We start from the raw sequence: 16,259 nt of genomic DNA, 5'->3' as shown, positions 1-16,259 counted from the left end.
AGCATGGATGCGTCATCGGAGAAGGGTCCAGCGAGTGCACCTGCACAGACACTGCTGTATAACGCTGCCATTTATTATGCAAAATCATTACATTCAACAACATCTCCCGCTGTGGATACCAAAGAGCAAAGCAGGAGGACCACACCTGGTGAGAGATGACTGTACCCCTGCAGACTATTGCATCACAACCACAGGGCCTACGTCATCCCCGGCACATGGAGCACTGAGTCATCCGGCGGGATGATGCTGCTGCTCCAGCTCGGTGCGCTTGAAATCACACACTAACACTGACAAGTTGAAAGGCACACACACACACACACACAGAGAACACGTACACACATGCGTCAACTGTGCGCACCCTAACGACCACAAGGCTACACAAACAATTCCCCCCCACTCTGGATCATAATAGACCACCCAACAGGAGTTCCCTGTTGGGTAAATGGGGGTGGGGGTGAAGGAATGGACATGGAGGGTTTTTTCTATTAGTTAAAAGTAAGTAAAGTTAGAAAACTGGGAAAATGTGCCTTGTGGATAAGAAATGTCAGCTCCATAGAGATGCACAAGAAGGTACTGGGTCCCACTATTTTATTCATAGAGTTATGATCACCCGAGTTATTTTAATCATTTAAGCTTAATCAAAGTACTGCTGTCGAGCCAAAAAGTTATATTTGATTGAATGTCAAGCAGGGCGAGAGCGCCTGAAAAAAAAAGAAATTGGAAAACAGTATTTCCCTTGTTGTCACCGTTGTTTTCCAACCCCCCTTCAAAAACAATGACCATACAATGAAATGTATTCTCCATGGCGTCAAATTCCACACCGCCCTAACCTGAGCCGATGATCGGAGACAGCAGACATCACCTCAACACAACTTCAGATCTACCTTAGCTGATCAGGGGAGCGGAACGTAATTGGCCCTCATCTGACCCGTAGGGATCAAGAGCTGGTAGTACCTCAGCTCCAAGCTGCCGCCCCGGCTGCAGAGTACTTCAGCTCCAAGCTGATTCCCCGGTGGCACATTCCACCGCTGTGGTACACATGTCAGATATTCCTTTTCTAGAATTGGTTCCTATGCCAGGAGGAACACGATTTGATCAAAGTAAAGGACTGTGATAATATATATATATATATATAAATGATACAAGTGGGAAACATTGTGGGGAGTCAGTTCAGGCAACAAGTTTGAGATACATCCAAGTTAATTGCATGAGGCTATAGTGCTTTCAAGTGTAGCTGTCAGCCCTGAATACACTAGTGGGCATGTACAAATACATGTAGCTATCCGAATTTTTCCCGTGAATCGTTTGTTTTTTTATGTTGGCAATGACAAGTGAGTAGCCAAACATGGCTCACCTAATAGATATTTTTTCTGTGGTACTTAAAGACGGTGCATATTCGAAAACGACTATTGGTTAGTCACTTCACAGGACTAATCCCAACTGAAAGAACAAGCAATAAACCAATACTCATGATTGTCTCATCTCATAATACACAGCTTTTCACCAAGCCTTTTTCAGGCTCCCTGTAGCCTTTCCATTTTATATTTGTATTTAGGTGAAAAACGATACGATTAGAGAAAATGTGTCTCGACACGAGAAACTGATGTGTTTAATACACAATATACACATCACAACATAAGATCAATACACAATTTACACACACATACTGTATATAAATATATATCACTCACACAGACATCAGAGAGGTGTCTTGGGGTGTATGAAAACCCAGTAGAATAAGCATGTGGACACGTTGAACTGTGCTTTAGCCTAACGTGTCCACTCTCCTTGGCTATGTGTTGTTAGGGCAGTGCAGTAATTTGATTTCCCAGTATGTGCCAAGTAATGATTGTGTAATGGAAACCTGGTCCTTGCTTATCCGAGCCAGACACTAGTGAAACTGAACACATGATTGGTAATCAATTGGTAATTGTGGATGGATGGGTGAAAAATCGAATTAGCCACCACTGTTTATCAGCTGCAAAGCAATTACCCATCCTCTTCGTAACTAGGCTCCAAATGTATACAAATTTACATTGGGGTCATGGCCATTCATGAGGAACGCTGAACCCCTTTGGGTTAGTCTTTCTTCAGAGTGATGCCATGCCAATGCTGAAATAGTAATGGCATGGCATCATTAGGAGTCATCTTCTACTATTGTGACTTCTCCGGCCTTTCCGCGTTGAATCAGAAACAACTTTTTGAAACTCTGGATTTGGCAGTAGATTGTGTTATGTAATTCTTAACGAAAAAGGGTGTATGAAAGGGTGAACAACCCAGTCACACCGTTTGTTTTATCAACAGCAAGGCCATTCTAGTTTGAGCTTGTCTGTTTGGAGATGCAGTTTGACAAAGACGTGTCATTGTGGACATTGCCACATGGTTCAAGGAAACAAAACAAAAAGATGGTTGTTTTGTAAGCCCAGTGTTGTTCGCCATTTGTTCTGTGCATTGATGTTGTGCAACATGTGGCAACAACATAAAAACAACATACACAATATACTAGCTTCTCACTATCTTTAACAATATTTATATGGTAGCCATCTCCCTCCCAGTAGATTGAGGGCTCTCGGGATGGAACCAAGAACCTTTCTACTTGGAATCAAACCTCATAGCTTGGAGTAGAACACCTTCACCACAATAAGTTAAACACCAACACATCAATTTATGACATCCGACGATAGTGTGATAATAAGCCTAAGGCCTGGTTCATACAGCTGTTGCCTTTAAAGAATAATTAAATAATATAGAAAGAAAGAAAAGTGTTGAGGGAATGTCTGGATGTCCAAGATCTCCAAAGTAAAACCAAAGATGACCTGCTGCAATATAAGCGGGGAGGGGGGGAAATGGACTACCTGTGTTGTTTTTCCCCTTCTCCTGCAAAAACAAATCCCCAGAGCATGGAGCAAAGCGATCTTCCATCACCAGGCCCCTGTGGAACGACAAGGTACAAGCCCACAGGGCGGGATGGGAAGTAGGTCCTCAGATCCAAAAGCAATGTGTGGACAATTGCTTTTCTTTCATGGGAAACAGAAATGCATGCACTCTCATTTCGCCACTTTTCACCTTTGCGTCACCCGTGATGGGTCACTGTTTTGTTTTCTGTCAATGCATCAGCCTCATGCTCGAAGAGTGTGTGCGACTGCTGAACACTTTCATCATCAGCAAACCCTAAGCGAAAAATGTGTAGGAACATGAGTATTTCCTAGTGTGTATTGGGTTTTCCCCATGCATTACAAAGAGAGAGAGAGAGAGAGAGAGAGAGAGAGAGAGAGAGAGAGAGAGAGAGAGAGAGAGAGAGAGAGAGAGAGAGAGAGAGAGAGAGAGAGAGAGCGAGCGATAGAGAGAGCGATAGAGAGAGAGACGCTTGCCCATGAGTCACGAGAAAGCCTATTGACAACGAGGCTAGGGACTATATAAGTGCGGGGCTGCTTTTACCAGCCCATTGATCTTTACCTCTTAACAAGCCCATCCACTAGGGCTGTCACAGCGGTTGGCCAAGGCCTCCGCTTGTACAGCGCTAATGTGACGTGTCAACGCGCCTCCAGAGGTGCCTCAATTAAAATGTCTGCTTCCAGCTTGTTTGGTGCTGTAAACCCGAATTAAACATGGTTCCCAACGGGAAGGATCCCGGTCATTGCGCAGGCATTAAGGTTAGGGTACGGATCACTTGTCAAGCCCTATCAGCGCGTCGCACTGCTTACCAATTGCCGTCGTGTATCGCCTTTCATTAACACGAGGCGCAAAGGGCAGGAAACCAACCTTTGCTTTCAATGCTGTAGTACGCCGGCAAATACAGGATTGAGATATTCATCAAGTGTGTCATATGAGATGCTGATGGTCTGAGGCCTCTTGTCAAATAACCATGTGTCTGATAGCAAATAGCAGAAGAGCGGTGGCTGGTATACATCTGTAAGAACACATCAATGTATACAGTACTGATTCCTTAGGGTATTTATTTAGAAAGGGGGTCTTGAGGGAGGGTTGATGGAGGAAAGCCCGAGCCTTATAAATTAGAAATGAGTAAATTGTCTATCGCTGTTGGAAATCATGTGTAAATGTCAGCGTAGATTGAAGAATTGGGGGGCGGGGGGAATGCAACATGTTCACCAACTTCGATCGAAATCCTCCACTATGAGTAAAACACATGACGGGTAAAACACATGACGGGTAAAACACATGACAGGGAGCGCAACACAACCCCCCAACACACCCCCCACACTCGATAATAGGGATATCAAATGATTCATTATTTTGAACAGAGAGGGAAGAAAGAGAGACACATATATATCTATAGATCGACAGAGAGAGACAGAGACAGATACAGAGAGAGAGAGATACAGAGAGAGAGAGGGAGAGAGAGATACAGAGAGAGAGAGAGAGAGAGAGAGAGAGAGAGAGAGAGAGAGAGAGAAAGAGAGAGAGATACAGAGAGAGAGAGAGAGAGAGAGAGAGAGAGAGAGAGAGAGAGAGAGAGAGAGAGATACAGAGAGAGAGATACAGAGAGAGAGAGGGAGAGAGAGACACAGAGAGAGAGAGAGAGAGAGAGAGAGAGAGAGAGAGAGATACAGAGAGAGAGAGATAGATCCAGAGAGAGAGAGAGAGAGAGCGAGAGAGAGAGAGAGAGAGAGAGAGTGTTGGTCAATTAGTGTTGGTCACGGGGGATGTGGGCTATGTGGTGGATGCAGCGATGCTCATGATGCACAACATTACTATTAATGGACAAGAGCCAATGCTGCTGCATCCTGCTGCGTCCCAGTTTCCCTCACTGGAGGTCTGTGTCCACCCTGACGCAGTGGGTAATATCTCCCAAAGATCGCGGGAGTGCAGAGCTCAACATCCGCTCTGGATACACACATTATCCAGTGGAACGACTCGTTAGCCATGCTTGGAATAAGCAACACACGCACTGATTTACTTTCAGACAAGGAACTATAAAACCCTAATTTAATACATATATAATAATTGACAGAAATTGACAGCAGCCGTAAATCTCCATCTTTTAATATTGGAAGCACCGGTTCTATCAAGCCCTAATCTTCATCTTCATTCTCTATTACAAATCAAATAGTGAGCGAAGCGATATCTAGAAAATGTATCTAATCTGAGGTTTTTATTCGGTCCAGTTACTGGGGCACAACACAGGATGGAATGGACTGAAGCAGTGAAGCAATGCAAGGGCTTTAACTTGTGTCTACGTCTGGACTGCCTCGCCGAACAATCCCTCGTATCGGATCAATATTAACGATTCAAACAAAGACGTGTAATGTTCGATTTGTGTTAGGCATTATTAGCAACAGCTCTTTGTGGCACTTGTATTTGGTTATTTTGGTTTGTTTATGGTCGTTTGAATGCTTTTACTACACTATCGCTGCCAGGTGGGTCTCTCGCTCAGCAACACCTCCATGGAAGCACTTGGATAGTTACAGGCTTACCTGATCGTGCACAAAGTGCAATCTTAACCGCAGCACAAACAGGAGCTGAATTGCCATAGTGGGTCCCCCCGTGTTCAGCTTTAGCGCAGGCTGCGTGTTTCCTCCGCGTAATTAGCAGCCGGGGAGTCGATAAAAGCTAATTACAAGAGCACTATTTAGGTCCCGCTTTGTTTGTTGTTCAGCATTTTAACATGGAAGTCAAGGGTGCCACCGTCTAAGGAGCCCTGTGACTCAGTGAGACGCGGCTGGATTACAGTGTACTTATATACTGTTGTGTTACTGTTCACATTACACGGCCTCACTTGGCTCGGCTGGAGCGTATGTGCTTCTGGCTTATTCTGTCTATTTTCAGCCCCAACAGATCAACAACGAAAACATGTCACATGAACAACTACTGATGTGAGTGTGGAAAAGGCTCCACCCTGGCTCCGAGGTGGCGGAGCGTCAAGCCCTTTGAGGCGGCTAGTCGTGTATCATGGTATGCAGGCTAGGTGACGGAGAAAACATGACAAGCTATTCATATTCTTCATGAAGACGGCGCTGAGAAATATAGCTAAAGGCCTCGGAAATAGATTAGAATGGTCAAATATTATGACATAAATGAAGTACATTTATCACAAAAATGGGGAGATAAAGGTCACCCTCCTTCCGATACATAGTGGAGAATATGGTGAGGTGAAGAATATGATATCTAAAATGTCATGACCTTGTCAAGAGCCTTTTATTTCATGCTTTATAACCTTTTTATAATCAGTTGTGAGCTCTAGCTTTGCATAACATGTTAAGAAATAAAGTTTAAATGCATTTTATTAGTCATGTTTTAATATAACCAATTGAACCATTTTGCATTTTTGGGATCCGTTATTTGTAACAAGCTTATGCTCAAGAGCAGGCAAAAGCCCAACAGCACCAACCTGCCCCAGCAGCTGTGGAAGACCCAGCACTTGTCCAGTGAACACTCCCAGGCAGATGAGGATGGAATTGAACTGACCAATGGATCCTCTTATATTCCTTGGGGAAATTTCTCCAAGGTACATTGGCAGAGCGCAAAGAGCGATACCTAATGTGTAAGAAAATAACACATTTGTAAGTGATATCTTCATTGCTCTCTGTGACCATAGTTTCCATAGTGACGATTATAATGATGGAAAGATTATAATAAGATCCGGAACACATTTGACACATTGGGGTTAGGACAACTCCTGACAATGTACCAGGCAATGCTTCATAGCCCCGTACATGCCCAACGCAGCAATGCTGCTGGTACCAACACGGGCAGATTTATACTGCAGTAATAATAATGAGCAGGACTTCTTGGAGACAGACCTATAGGGGGAATAGAGAAACTCACCAGAGTCCACTCCCATGATGAGCCGACCCACGAGGAGCATTTCAAAAGAGCCTGCCGTCTCCCCCAGGGAGAGGAGCACCGCCGCTATTACCGCAAAGCAGTTGTTCAGCAGCAAGGTGCCCTTCCTGCCAAGGAGGGAACACAGGAGAGGGAAGGATATCAGTGGTAGCCACAGGTGGAGCTGCTTCATCCACGGGTGTGGTCGGGGCCCAAGCAATTCAAGAATAAGTATACTAGACAGGTGCCTGAACCCCTGTGTGATCCTGGATATATTGGGCTCCTTTTCAAGGGTCACATCAATTATTTACCAACAGCTAGACTGGGCTTCAGTGCCTCATCTCGTAAATATGCCAAGTGCTAAAACGATGGCCTGTTCTTGAAGGATAAAGGTTTATTGTCCGACATTTCCGGCCACCGTTATGCATTGACAACATTATTTTATACAACTCGTATTATATTATGATGTACCTGTAAAAAAAACATTGAATTATGCATTATTTAGTCTTTGAACAATTCGTCATTGCCTTGTTTGACTAATAATTGCTTGATCGTGAAGTAAAGTCTTTAACATATAAATGTCAAGATGAGTATGGATGAATGGATTTTTATACAGTTCAATTTTCCATGTCAGATCTCATTATTTTCACATGCACGTGTCTGACGGAGCACAAAACGAACATTTTGTGACGGTATGTCATCAAGAAATTGCTCTTGCAATTCAATTACATGGCTTTTCTTTATTTTTTTCTGCAGGTTGATGTATTGTTATCCTTCCATCAAAAAATAAAATTGGGGCATATTTTAAGTACATTCATTGCAACCCCATATCAATAATTTGATATGGGGTTGTCCCTTTTGTTTTGTTGGGCCGTGTTATTGTTCACATTTGAGCTGACCATTTCCCAGTGCCTCTATGAAGTGCTGACTTCTCTCCAAAACTGGTCCTTTGGGAAAGAGTCACTCAGTTTGAGGCAACACTCTAATTCCCTTTAATCCAGACGTTCAAAATAGATCCCAGATCAGTCGGCCTACACAATGTTTTCATGTTTTCAGCATTCAATATCTGACTCAAACCCTTAATATTTTGTTTCATAGCTCAAGCAAATATTTGTTCAACTGTATTACAGAGATTAACTTAATTACACAGAAATGATTTGATTTGTATTAAAATACACTTCTCAGTGGTTATGAATAATCGTTTGTATCATTCAAAACAAGAGAAGTGCTTTCGTTTCAGATTTTATCAGATAATGTGGGTTTTGCCGAGGCAGCATGATGCTTGTTCTATAAATGTGTGGGACGAACTGTTTACAGTAGGGGTTCAGTGCTGTCTACTGTAGTAAACTGCATATTCAGTCAACATGCGTGTGCTCATCCCTTACGCTGAGCCTAGCTAGGAGTGCTTAAAGAAGCAGTTTTCAAACTGCAAGATGGATTATCCCAATTTCAAAACCATCTTAGAAGATATGCACTCAAGCTCTCCCAAGACCATTTACTGTAAATATCCTTAAGTAATTGACAGCAGGGTGCCCGCACACATGTGTTTATTGCAGTTTTTAAGTGTGTTGCGATGGCCAGCACTGCTGGTCAATCGACCAGCAGTGAACAAATATTTCACACAGCATTCAATCTTTTTTCTCTTAAAGAATAAACGATTGACTACTTCAAATGAAAACAATATGACTTGGGAAATAAATATGAAAAGAATGTTAAGTTTAACAGCCAAAACAATATCTAGCTTCTACAAATTATACATTTTATTACTTGTTTTTGATTAATACAATGGGAACCATGATGTAGGACTGCGAATCATCCCAAACATTATATATTTGTAATTAGAATCGTTGCATCTCAACTTGTCTCCTTTAGAAACTTCCTCAGAGAGGAACAGGGAGAGCTGACCAAGGGACCTGGGGATTGGATGGCAGCCAAGTCCAGGGTACACTTGTGTAATTGAAAGGGCTAAAACTGTTAAAGGGAGCTATTGAGACACAGCACAGTTATTTTCGGACCAGAGCAGATGGACATAGGTTGCGCTCCTTTTCTCTCAGGGGAAATGAGTTATTTTGCATGCATGTTTATCGCCCCCTGCTGGTTAAACCCCAGCCAGCTCAATCATCCCTCCATAGTCCTGTATTTTTTCTCATTAGCTGTCTCTTGCAACGCTGATTGGAATTTCACCAACACCAAAGACCTCACAGAAGTAGCATATCGGTATCAATGATAAAAGCCTCTGAGATCTCCAAAGAACTAGTTTATCCCACCCAATTCCTGGGTTGAGCTTAACTATATTGCTGGATTAGCAATAGCAATATACCAATAAATTGGTAATAGTAGTGTAAAGTAAAAACATAATGCTATTGATCCAATGTGTACTTTTGCTGTTAAGGTAAAGCAAAAAATCCATAGACATTCCCCTATACAGTTAAAGAGGGCAGACAGAATTAATCTATATTCAAAATTGCTCTTCAGTACCAAACCATAAGGGCATATCGGCCGGCTAATATATTCAACTCTCCCTGCCTGAGCCCAGAGCCCAAACCTTTGTAGACACCCTGCGTGACTGCCAGCCGGCACACAGATGTCCCGGGGAAAGAGAAGAGAGAGAAGCGGGCGAGAGAGAGAGAGAGAGAGGATGAATAATAGTCGACACATGAAGGACCCCACACCCTTCTTGAGGGATCCAAGGTGAATGTTAAGAGGGTATATCTGCAGACACCAACAGGAACCTTGACCTTGCTTCAGCGCTCTGCTCCTTTCATTTCGCCTGTTCAATTCTACACAGCTCAGGGCGAAGCCTCCATGAGCCTTTTCCTCTGCCAATCTGACGTCCTCATCGTTAGTTGAGGGAAGGCTCCTTAGCTTCTGAAATACCGATTATTAGGGACTAATGATGGGAATACTGGCAGAGCTGCATGAGGTAACGGGGAAAAATCACACCAGGAACTCTGCTAGGTGGAGCCCTGAGAATCTCATCGCACCACCAGACTTGATCCTCCTCTAGATGGAAACACAAAATAGATGGTCCAACACTGCCTCTAGGGCCAAGGCAAATGGACACTCTGTGTCCCCATCATACAACATTTTTTATTGAGCAAGTATAGAGTATAAAGAACATTTGAATTGTAGATTTTGTTATTATTCTGCCTTCTTTGGGTCATTCCGAGGAGAAATGACTGCATTATCCGTGGCTTACATTTTAGCTCATTCATCTCTCCTCTGCCGTTAATGTTGGCTGTGATCAAACCAATTCTGGACACCAAAATAAAGTCTAAACAATGCCTAAATATTGTCATGTTCATTCCCTGACGTTGAAATTATCCCAGAGGAACTGCTACGGCCAGAGAATAAACACCTGAGCTAAAAATAGACTGAACTGAATCAGATAAAACTAAAAATAGATGCAACAAAAGAGGAAGTGTAGAAAAACAGCATTTCAGTGCTGGACCATGTACTGATCTATCCAAGTCAATACCATTCACTGCAATTCATTCTGATATAATTCTAGGGGTAAGGTAACAATGTGTAGCCTATACCATTATATACACTATAACTTCCTTCAAAGCATCATTACACTGTTCCGTTACTGGGTATACTTATGTACGTAAAACATTACATTATGTCCTGCACCAAGGGCAGGATTACCATGTGCAAGGATGCATAAATGAATGAAGCTTACTGAGGTAGCAGCCAATTAGCTTGCTGTTGTGTACAGTACACCAATCTCAAATGGTCTGCTCCAGAGATGTGTGTACAAGCTATGAATACAGAGAGTGTGTGTGTCAATACTAAGTGATTTCCCCGTGTGACAGGACGGCCCTCCTCCACCACCAGCCTCACCCCCCGCTGGTGCAATAGCTGAAAAGAAACTATCTATTAGCCGGCCCCTAACTGGTGGGATCAGCAGGGGGCATTAACCTGCAAGGGAACCTGGAGGAAGACATTGGGGGCACAGGTGGAGCCTCCGCTGGAGTAAATGCCATGCCTGGAGCCCTCCTGCAAAGCCCTGGGCAGCGGAAAATAGACCATGTCTTTCCTTCAAAGGTGTACGCTGCCTGCTACAAGTCCCTTGCACAACCTGAGCTCAGCCACACTCTGCAATGGGATCATGATTGTAGAGGGACCGGACAGGACCAGACAGGATGGGTGTTGAGTGTTTTAGTCAGAGCAAGGGAGGAGAAGCCAATGAAGAAATGATGTGTAAAAATAGATTGCAGCTGTAGATAGAGCATTGTTGTCCGGTCTCTCAGGAAAACACTTAAGTTAAAGGTCAGGTAACACAATTACAAGAATGCAGTAAATAAACAACAGATTGTGTTGTATGATTAATTGTTAAAATACTCTTTAAATCTATTTTGAATCAGACTAGTGACTTACCTCCCCAGGGCTTTCACCATAGAAGAGACACAAAGTGTTCCCAAGAGGCCCCCAATGGCAAATATGGAGACAGTGGACGACCACAGCAGGGTGACCGTCTCTGTGCTGGCAGGCTGGCCGTACCTCTCCATCCATGTCCGGTTGTACATGGATTTTATAAACTGCATCGGCAAGACACAGACAACAAGTCTATTGAGAATCACTGAGTGCCAGTAGTAGCATTGCTTGATAAGTGATACCACTCACTTGTAACTCCAAAAGACATTGCAAATTATAAAAATATGCAATGCACATGTTAATGTGCATGACATAGGGAGAAGGGTATAGTACCTTTGTATATATTTGAATGGCATTAACATTTGTATTGACCGATCTCATTGGGCTACAACCAACATAATTTTTTTATCTGCAATTAATCTATATCGATTCATCTGTGTTTTCATTTTAATCGATTAATTTATCGGATAGGTGGCAACAGTGTGTGTGTGTGTGTGTGTGTGTGTGTGTGTGTGTGTGTGTGTGTGTGTGTGTGTGTGTGTGTGTGTGTGTGTGTGTGTGTGTGTGTGTGTGTGTGTGTGTGTGTGTGTGTGTGTGTAAAAATGTTGTGAGTTTATAAATATATTGTGTAAGGGCACTCAGTGTCTCTGGACACCAAATTAGTCAACTAATTGCAAAATGTTAGTTGGCGTTTTAACCAATTGGAGAGGGAAGACAAATGGCATGGCCAGAACTCCCAGTAGATACAATTATTTGAAACTGAAGGGCAGAGCACCGTTCGAATATGTGACCATACTCCTTTAGGTTTGCATCAGCTCCTCTAAACAATATCACCACGCAATGACTGCTATCTCATCTAGCTGTTTTATTGGATAGAATTACACTTAGTTTTAAACATAACATCATATTACTCAATTATTTATTTCCCATAAAAATATCAAAAAAGGGCTGAGGATAATAAGGTCTAGCCAGGCTAAAATGCTTAATGGCTTCCCTCGACAGGTTGTTATTCAACAACCCCAGAGTTTATGTTGTGTTATCATTTAATGGATCCAAACTGTTTGTGTTATGTTCAGACTTTCGTGCAAATCAGGTACAGGGTGAGATTTAATAGTTTGGTATATTATAATAAATAAATAAATCCTTTATTTAGTTGTTTCTTTCCATCTGTACAGGGATTTGCTTGCATACATTAGCCGCCCGACAGTAAGTATTGATTCATTTATGGGTTTCTAATTGTATTCAGATTAAATTGTATTTATAAATTTCGAAATGGGTTAACATGAGTAGTTGATGCCCATTGACTCTCTTGTTAATTATTATTTTTTAACAGGTCGTAAACTCATGACCTCACCTCTTCTCTAGGCTGTAGAGTACTACAAAGTTCAATCCCCTGTTTTCTATATCGACAATCACCAACCAATCACAAACAGCCCACACCCTCTCTGTGGTTGGACAACAGAGAGGGTGTGATACCTGGGTGAGAATGGCACACAGACCAGTTGGCCTCTGGCGATCTATTGTTTGACTGTTACATGAGAGGAATGCCATTTGCTAATCCCAACCCCTGAATTGCTTCTACAATGACACAACGAACACAGCAGTATATACTTTAAGTTCGGCCTAGTTTTAAGGCACATGCCTTTTTAAAGCACACTATTGAATAAATTCTTCTTCACATAACATAGTCTGTCTCACCATGGCTGGAGCGTTGACTACGGACAGGTTGTATCCGTAGAGATAAGAAGACCCAAGGGCACTGATGAAGGCTGCGTTCATCAAACATGCTGTGATTGGCTGCCTCTGAAAAGGCAAACAATCATTATGACATAAATATTTTCTTGGTAAAGTTCTGAAGACATGGTCATCGAGGGACAACGTATATTGTTCAGGATGCAGCCTAACCCAATGCGCCTAATACATAGGCCTGTACAGTGTGTTGACCTACCATAAACATTTAATTTATCTTTGGAAATACATTCGGTAATATCTCTAGCAAATAATGATTGAAATTGCCATGGTACAAGTGCACTGGAATATATATTATATATATACACATATTAATTATATTATCAATATTATACTCCTCATGTTTGAACACTTATCTTGGTTGGTTTTATTTCATTGAAGGATTTGTGTGGATATTATTTCCATCCCCAAAAATGGGCTGTTGCTTTAGATTGTAGTGAATGCTTCACTTCACCTTTCATTTTAACTTAAAGGGTACTACATATTATGAAAAAAACACTTTTTCTGGGATTTGGGGTGTTGTTTTCGGTCTCTGGTGCTACCACACGCATACAAACTTTGAAAAAAGTCTGTACATGATTTTTTGAGTGAGATATGCATTTCTGAAAGTACCCCGCCTACAGTTACCAAACGAGCGAGTCAGTTTCGGCGCCCCCTCCTACGTTGGAAGGGGGCACACTTGAATATCACCTCCCACTTCCCCACTCCCCTCAAATCAGAGCTAAGATTTTGTGGACCAGCGGACGAGCAGCTCCGGCGGGGGGAACTCGGCGGCAGCCCGGCAGCTCAGCTCCGGGAGTACCATCCCTTACTCTGCTGGACTGCCACCGAGGTCCCCCCGCCGGAGCTGCCGGACAGTCTGGAGGAGGAGACATGGAGGAGAAAGGGATTGTACTCCCGGAGCTGAGCTGCCGGACTGCCACCGAGCTACCCCCGCCGGCGGTGTACTCCGGGAGCTGAACTGCCGCCGAAGCTTTCCGGCTGCTCCGGCGGGTGTACTCCGGGAGCTGCACTGCCACCGAAGCTTTCCGGCTGCTCCGGCGGGTGTACTCCGGGAGCTGCACTGCCGCCGAACCTGGCAGGTCCGGCAGGGGGAGCTCGGCGGCAGTCCAGCAGCTCAGCTCCCGGACTACAATCTCTTTCTCCTCTATGTCGCCGTTCATGGACTTCAGAGTGTCAAGGCCAAAGTTATTTACTTGTTGTGGAATTACCAGAGACGTCAGACGCAGTCTTTGGGATTCATAATATCATCCGAGACGCACATAGCTTTTGGCTGTGATATTAGATATAATATTATATAAATACCCATATATAATAGTATTATTATTATATTATATTATATTATATTATATTATATTATATTATATTATATTATATTATATTATATTATATTATATAGATATAGAGCTCCAGGAGTCCACAAACGGCAACAATCCCTTCTCCTCCATTCTGTAGTTCAGTCTGACAGCTCATTGGTCAATGGGCAGCAGCTCATTTGCATTAAAGCTACAGACACCAGAAACAGCGCATTCTGAACGGATTGAAACAGAGGGGAATAGCAGTAGGCAAGATATTTTTTCCTAAAAGCTATTTCCAGCAAACAGCTTCAAAAACATGTTTTCTGGACCTCAAATACTATGTTTACTTGTTGGGAAATAACCATAATATGTCTCCTTTAATTTATTTTAAACCGGCTCTCTCTGTTCTGTTCAGTGTTCTCTTTTACTTCTTAACAGTAAAGCTATTCCTTCCGGAACATATATCTTATAACAGACAATAATATTTCAGGGAACATTTTGTGTTCATTGATCAAATTATTTTTTTGCTGTCAAGCGCTGCGCTTTATTTATACCCACATTATATTGTCAACTGACACACACAAAATGAACAGCTGGAGATCAGGGAGGAGAAGTTGCTCAACTTATTCCTCTCTGACTTATGAGGCATCGGACGATGATAAAAATGACAGGGGTCGTCTTTGACTTGCCCCGCTGTGTTATGTCGCAGAATATGTCGACTGATAGGAGTGTGAACTCCCACGTCGCCATTGGCGACATTCGTCTTTCGCCTCGACACTCCCCCTCCTGCCTCTTTTTAAAGTTTTGTATGTCCGCTTTGGGACGTTTGTCTTATCTCACCAATATAGCACAAGCTGACCTTCCTGGATAGGACACTCTTTTTGTTGTCCTCTTGAGACTTTTCTTTGAGTCTATTCATCAGATGCATGACATTAAGAAGCAGGTCGGGGTGGGCCTCTTTGCACATGGCCATCAATCACCTGTGACATCGCCACTCGTGAGTTTGGTTACTCACACTTTTTGAGTAACCAAATCAGGCCAATAGCCAGGACATTTAATGTTTAATTTCTGCGTGCACAAACTCACTGTGATTTAGAGTTTCAATCAAAGTCTTGAATGAACAGTGTACAGGGTCTATGGATTTTGAACTTTTACCTGCCAGAAAACCAAGGCATAGGTGGGGGATGGGAATGAGAAGCTTTTTTTGCTGTAATAATTTTGGAAAGAAATGTCTCCTCACAGACATGCCTAGGGAGATGGTGGCGGTGAATTCTAACCACGGGCGCACAGCTCATGTCAGGACATTACACATATGTTGATGTTTGAATTGTTGTTTTCCAGTTAATGTTATTAGTAGGCTAAGTTGCCATCTGGAAGTCAATGAACGACCAATGAAGTCAATGAAGGACCACAATCCGAGGGAAACCCATATCACTCATCACACCTCCTAATCAGGGCCGTAGCCATGTACCCTGGTTACTTATGGCGCGTTTTCACCGGCGGGTGCGGGTCGGTTCGGTATGCAAGGTTTTGGCACGGTTTGTGTTTCCACAGCTAAAAGTGGGCGGGGTCCGGACTTAGCCGGGATGAGCCGTACTCATCTCGCAGTACTCCTCCGTTGGGGTACTGAGACGTCTGAAAGGGTGACGGCTGAAAATGTTGCAGAAAAGTTTGCGGTCCTTGTCTTGTCTTCTTGGACGTGCTACATTGCTCTTTGTTTATTGTGTCGCGTTTTTCTTTTTCCGTGGAATTATTAGCAGGATACAATGTGTCGGGCTGCTATGAGGTCACAATGTTTATGTAGCTGCCGCAGCGATCGAAATCTGGCCCGCCCTACCATAAGGGTACTGTCGACGGTGTAAACGCAAGACATAACCGAGCTTGGCCAAACTCCACCTTCACTACTGGGCAAAGGCGTGCTGGGTCGAACCGCACCCGCCAGTGGAAACGTGCCATTAGCTGACTCCAAATTGGCCCCTAAAAAGCTCTGAACCTCTTTATATCTGGCCAATGTGGTCCTTCCTGAGAGGAAGAGACAGGAAGGGCTTTATG

The 16,259-nt window shown here is 43.2% G+C and overlaps 1 protein-coding gene across 2 annotated transcripts in view; it reads right to left on the bottom strand.

Annotated features, from left to right (window-relative positions):
* The window catches only part of slc2a9l2 (solute carrier family 2 member 9, like 2), a 71,527-nt gene that overhangs the window by 43,325 nt on the left and 11,943 nt on the right, over positions 1 to 16,259 (bottom strand). For both annotated transcript variants that reach the window (XM_056605341.1, XM_056605342.1), the window contains 4 exons: positions 12,859 to 12,963; positions 11,164 to 11,324; positions 6,787 to 6,911; positions 6,350 to 6,495 (listed from right to left, as the gene is read on the bottom strand). In XM_056605341.1, the coding sequence (XP_056461316.1) occupies positions 6,350 to 6,495; positions 6,787 to 6,911; positions 11,164 to 11,324; positions 12,859 to 12,963 (537 nt within the window). The remainder of the gene's footprint in view (positions 1 to 6,349; positions 6,496 to 6,786; positions 6,912 to 11,163; positions 11,325 to 12,858; positions 12,964 to 16,259) is intronic.

This window comes from Gadus chalcogrammus, chromosome 13 (assembly GCF_026213295.1).
Source record: "Gadus chalcogrammus isolate NIFS_2021 chromosome 13, NIFS_Gcha_1.0, whole genome shotgun sequence".
NCBI lineage: Eukaryota > Metazoa > Chordata > Actinopteri > Gadiformes > Gadidae > Gadus > Gadus chalcogrammus.
Note: the sequence above shows the minus strand (reverse complement) of the source record. Positions and strands in the feature narration are given on the sequence as shown.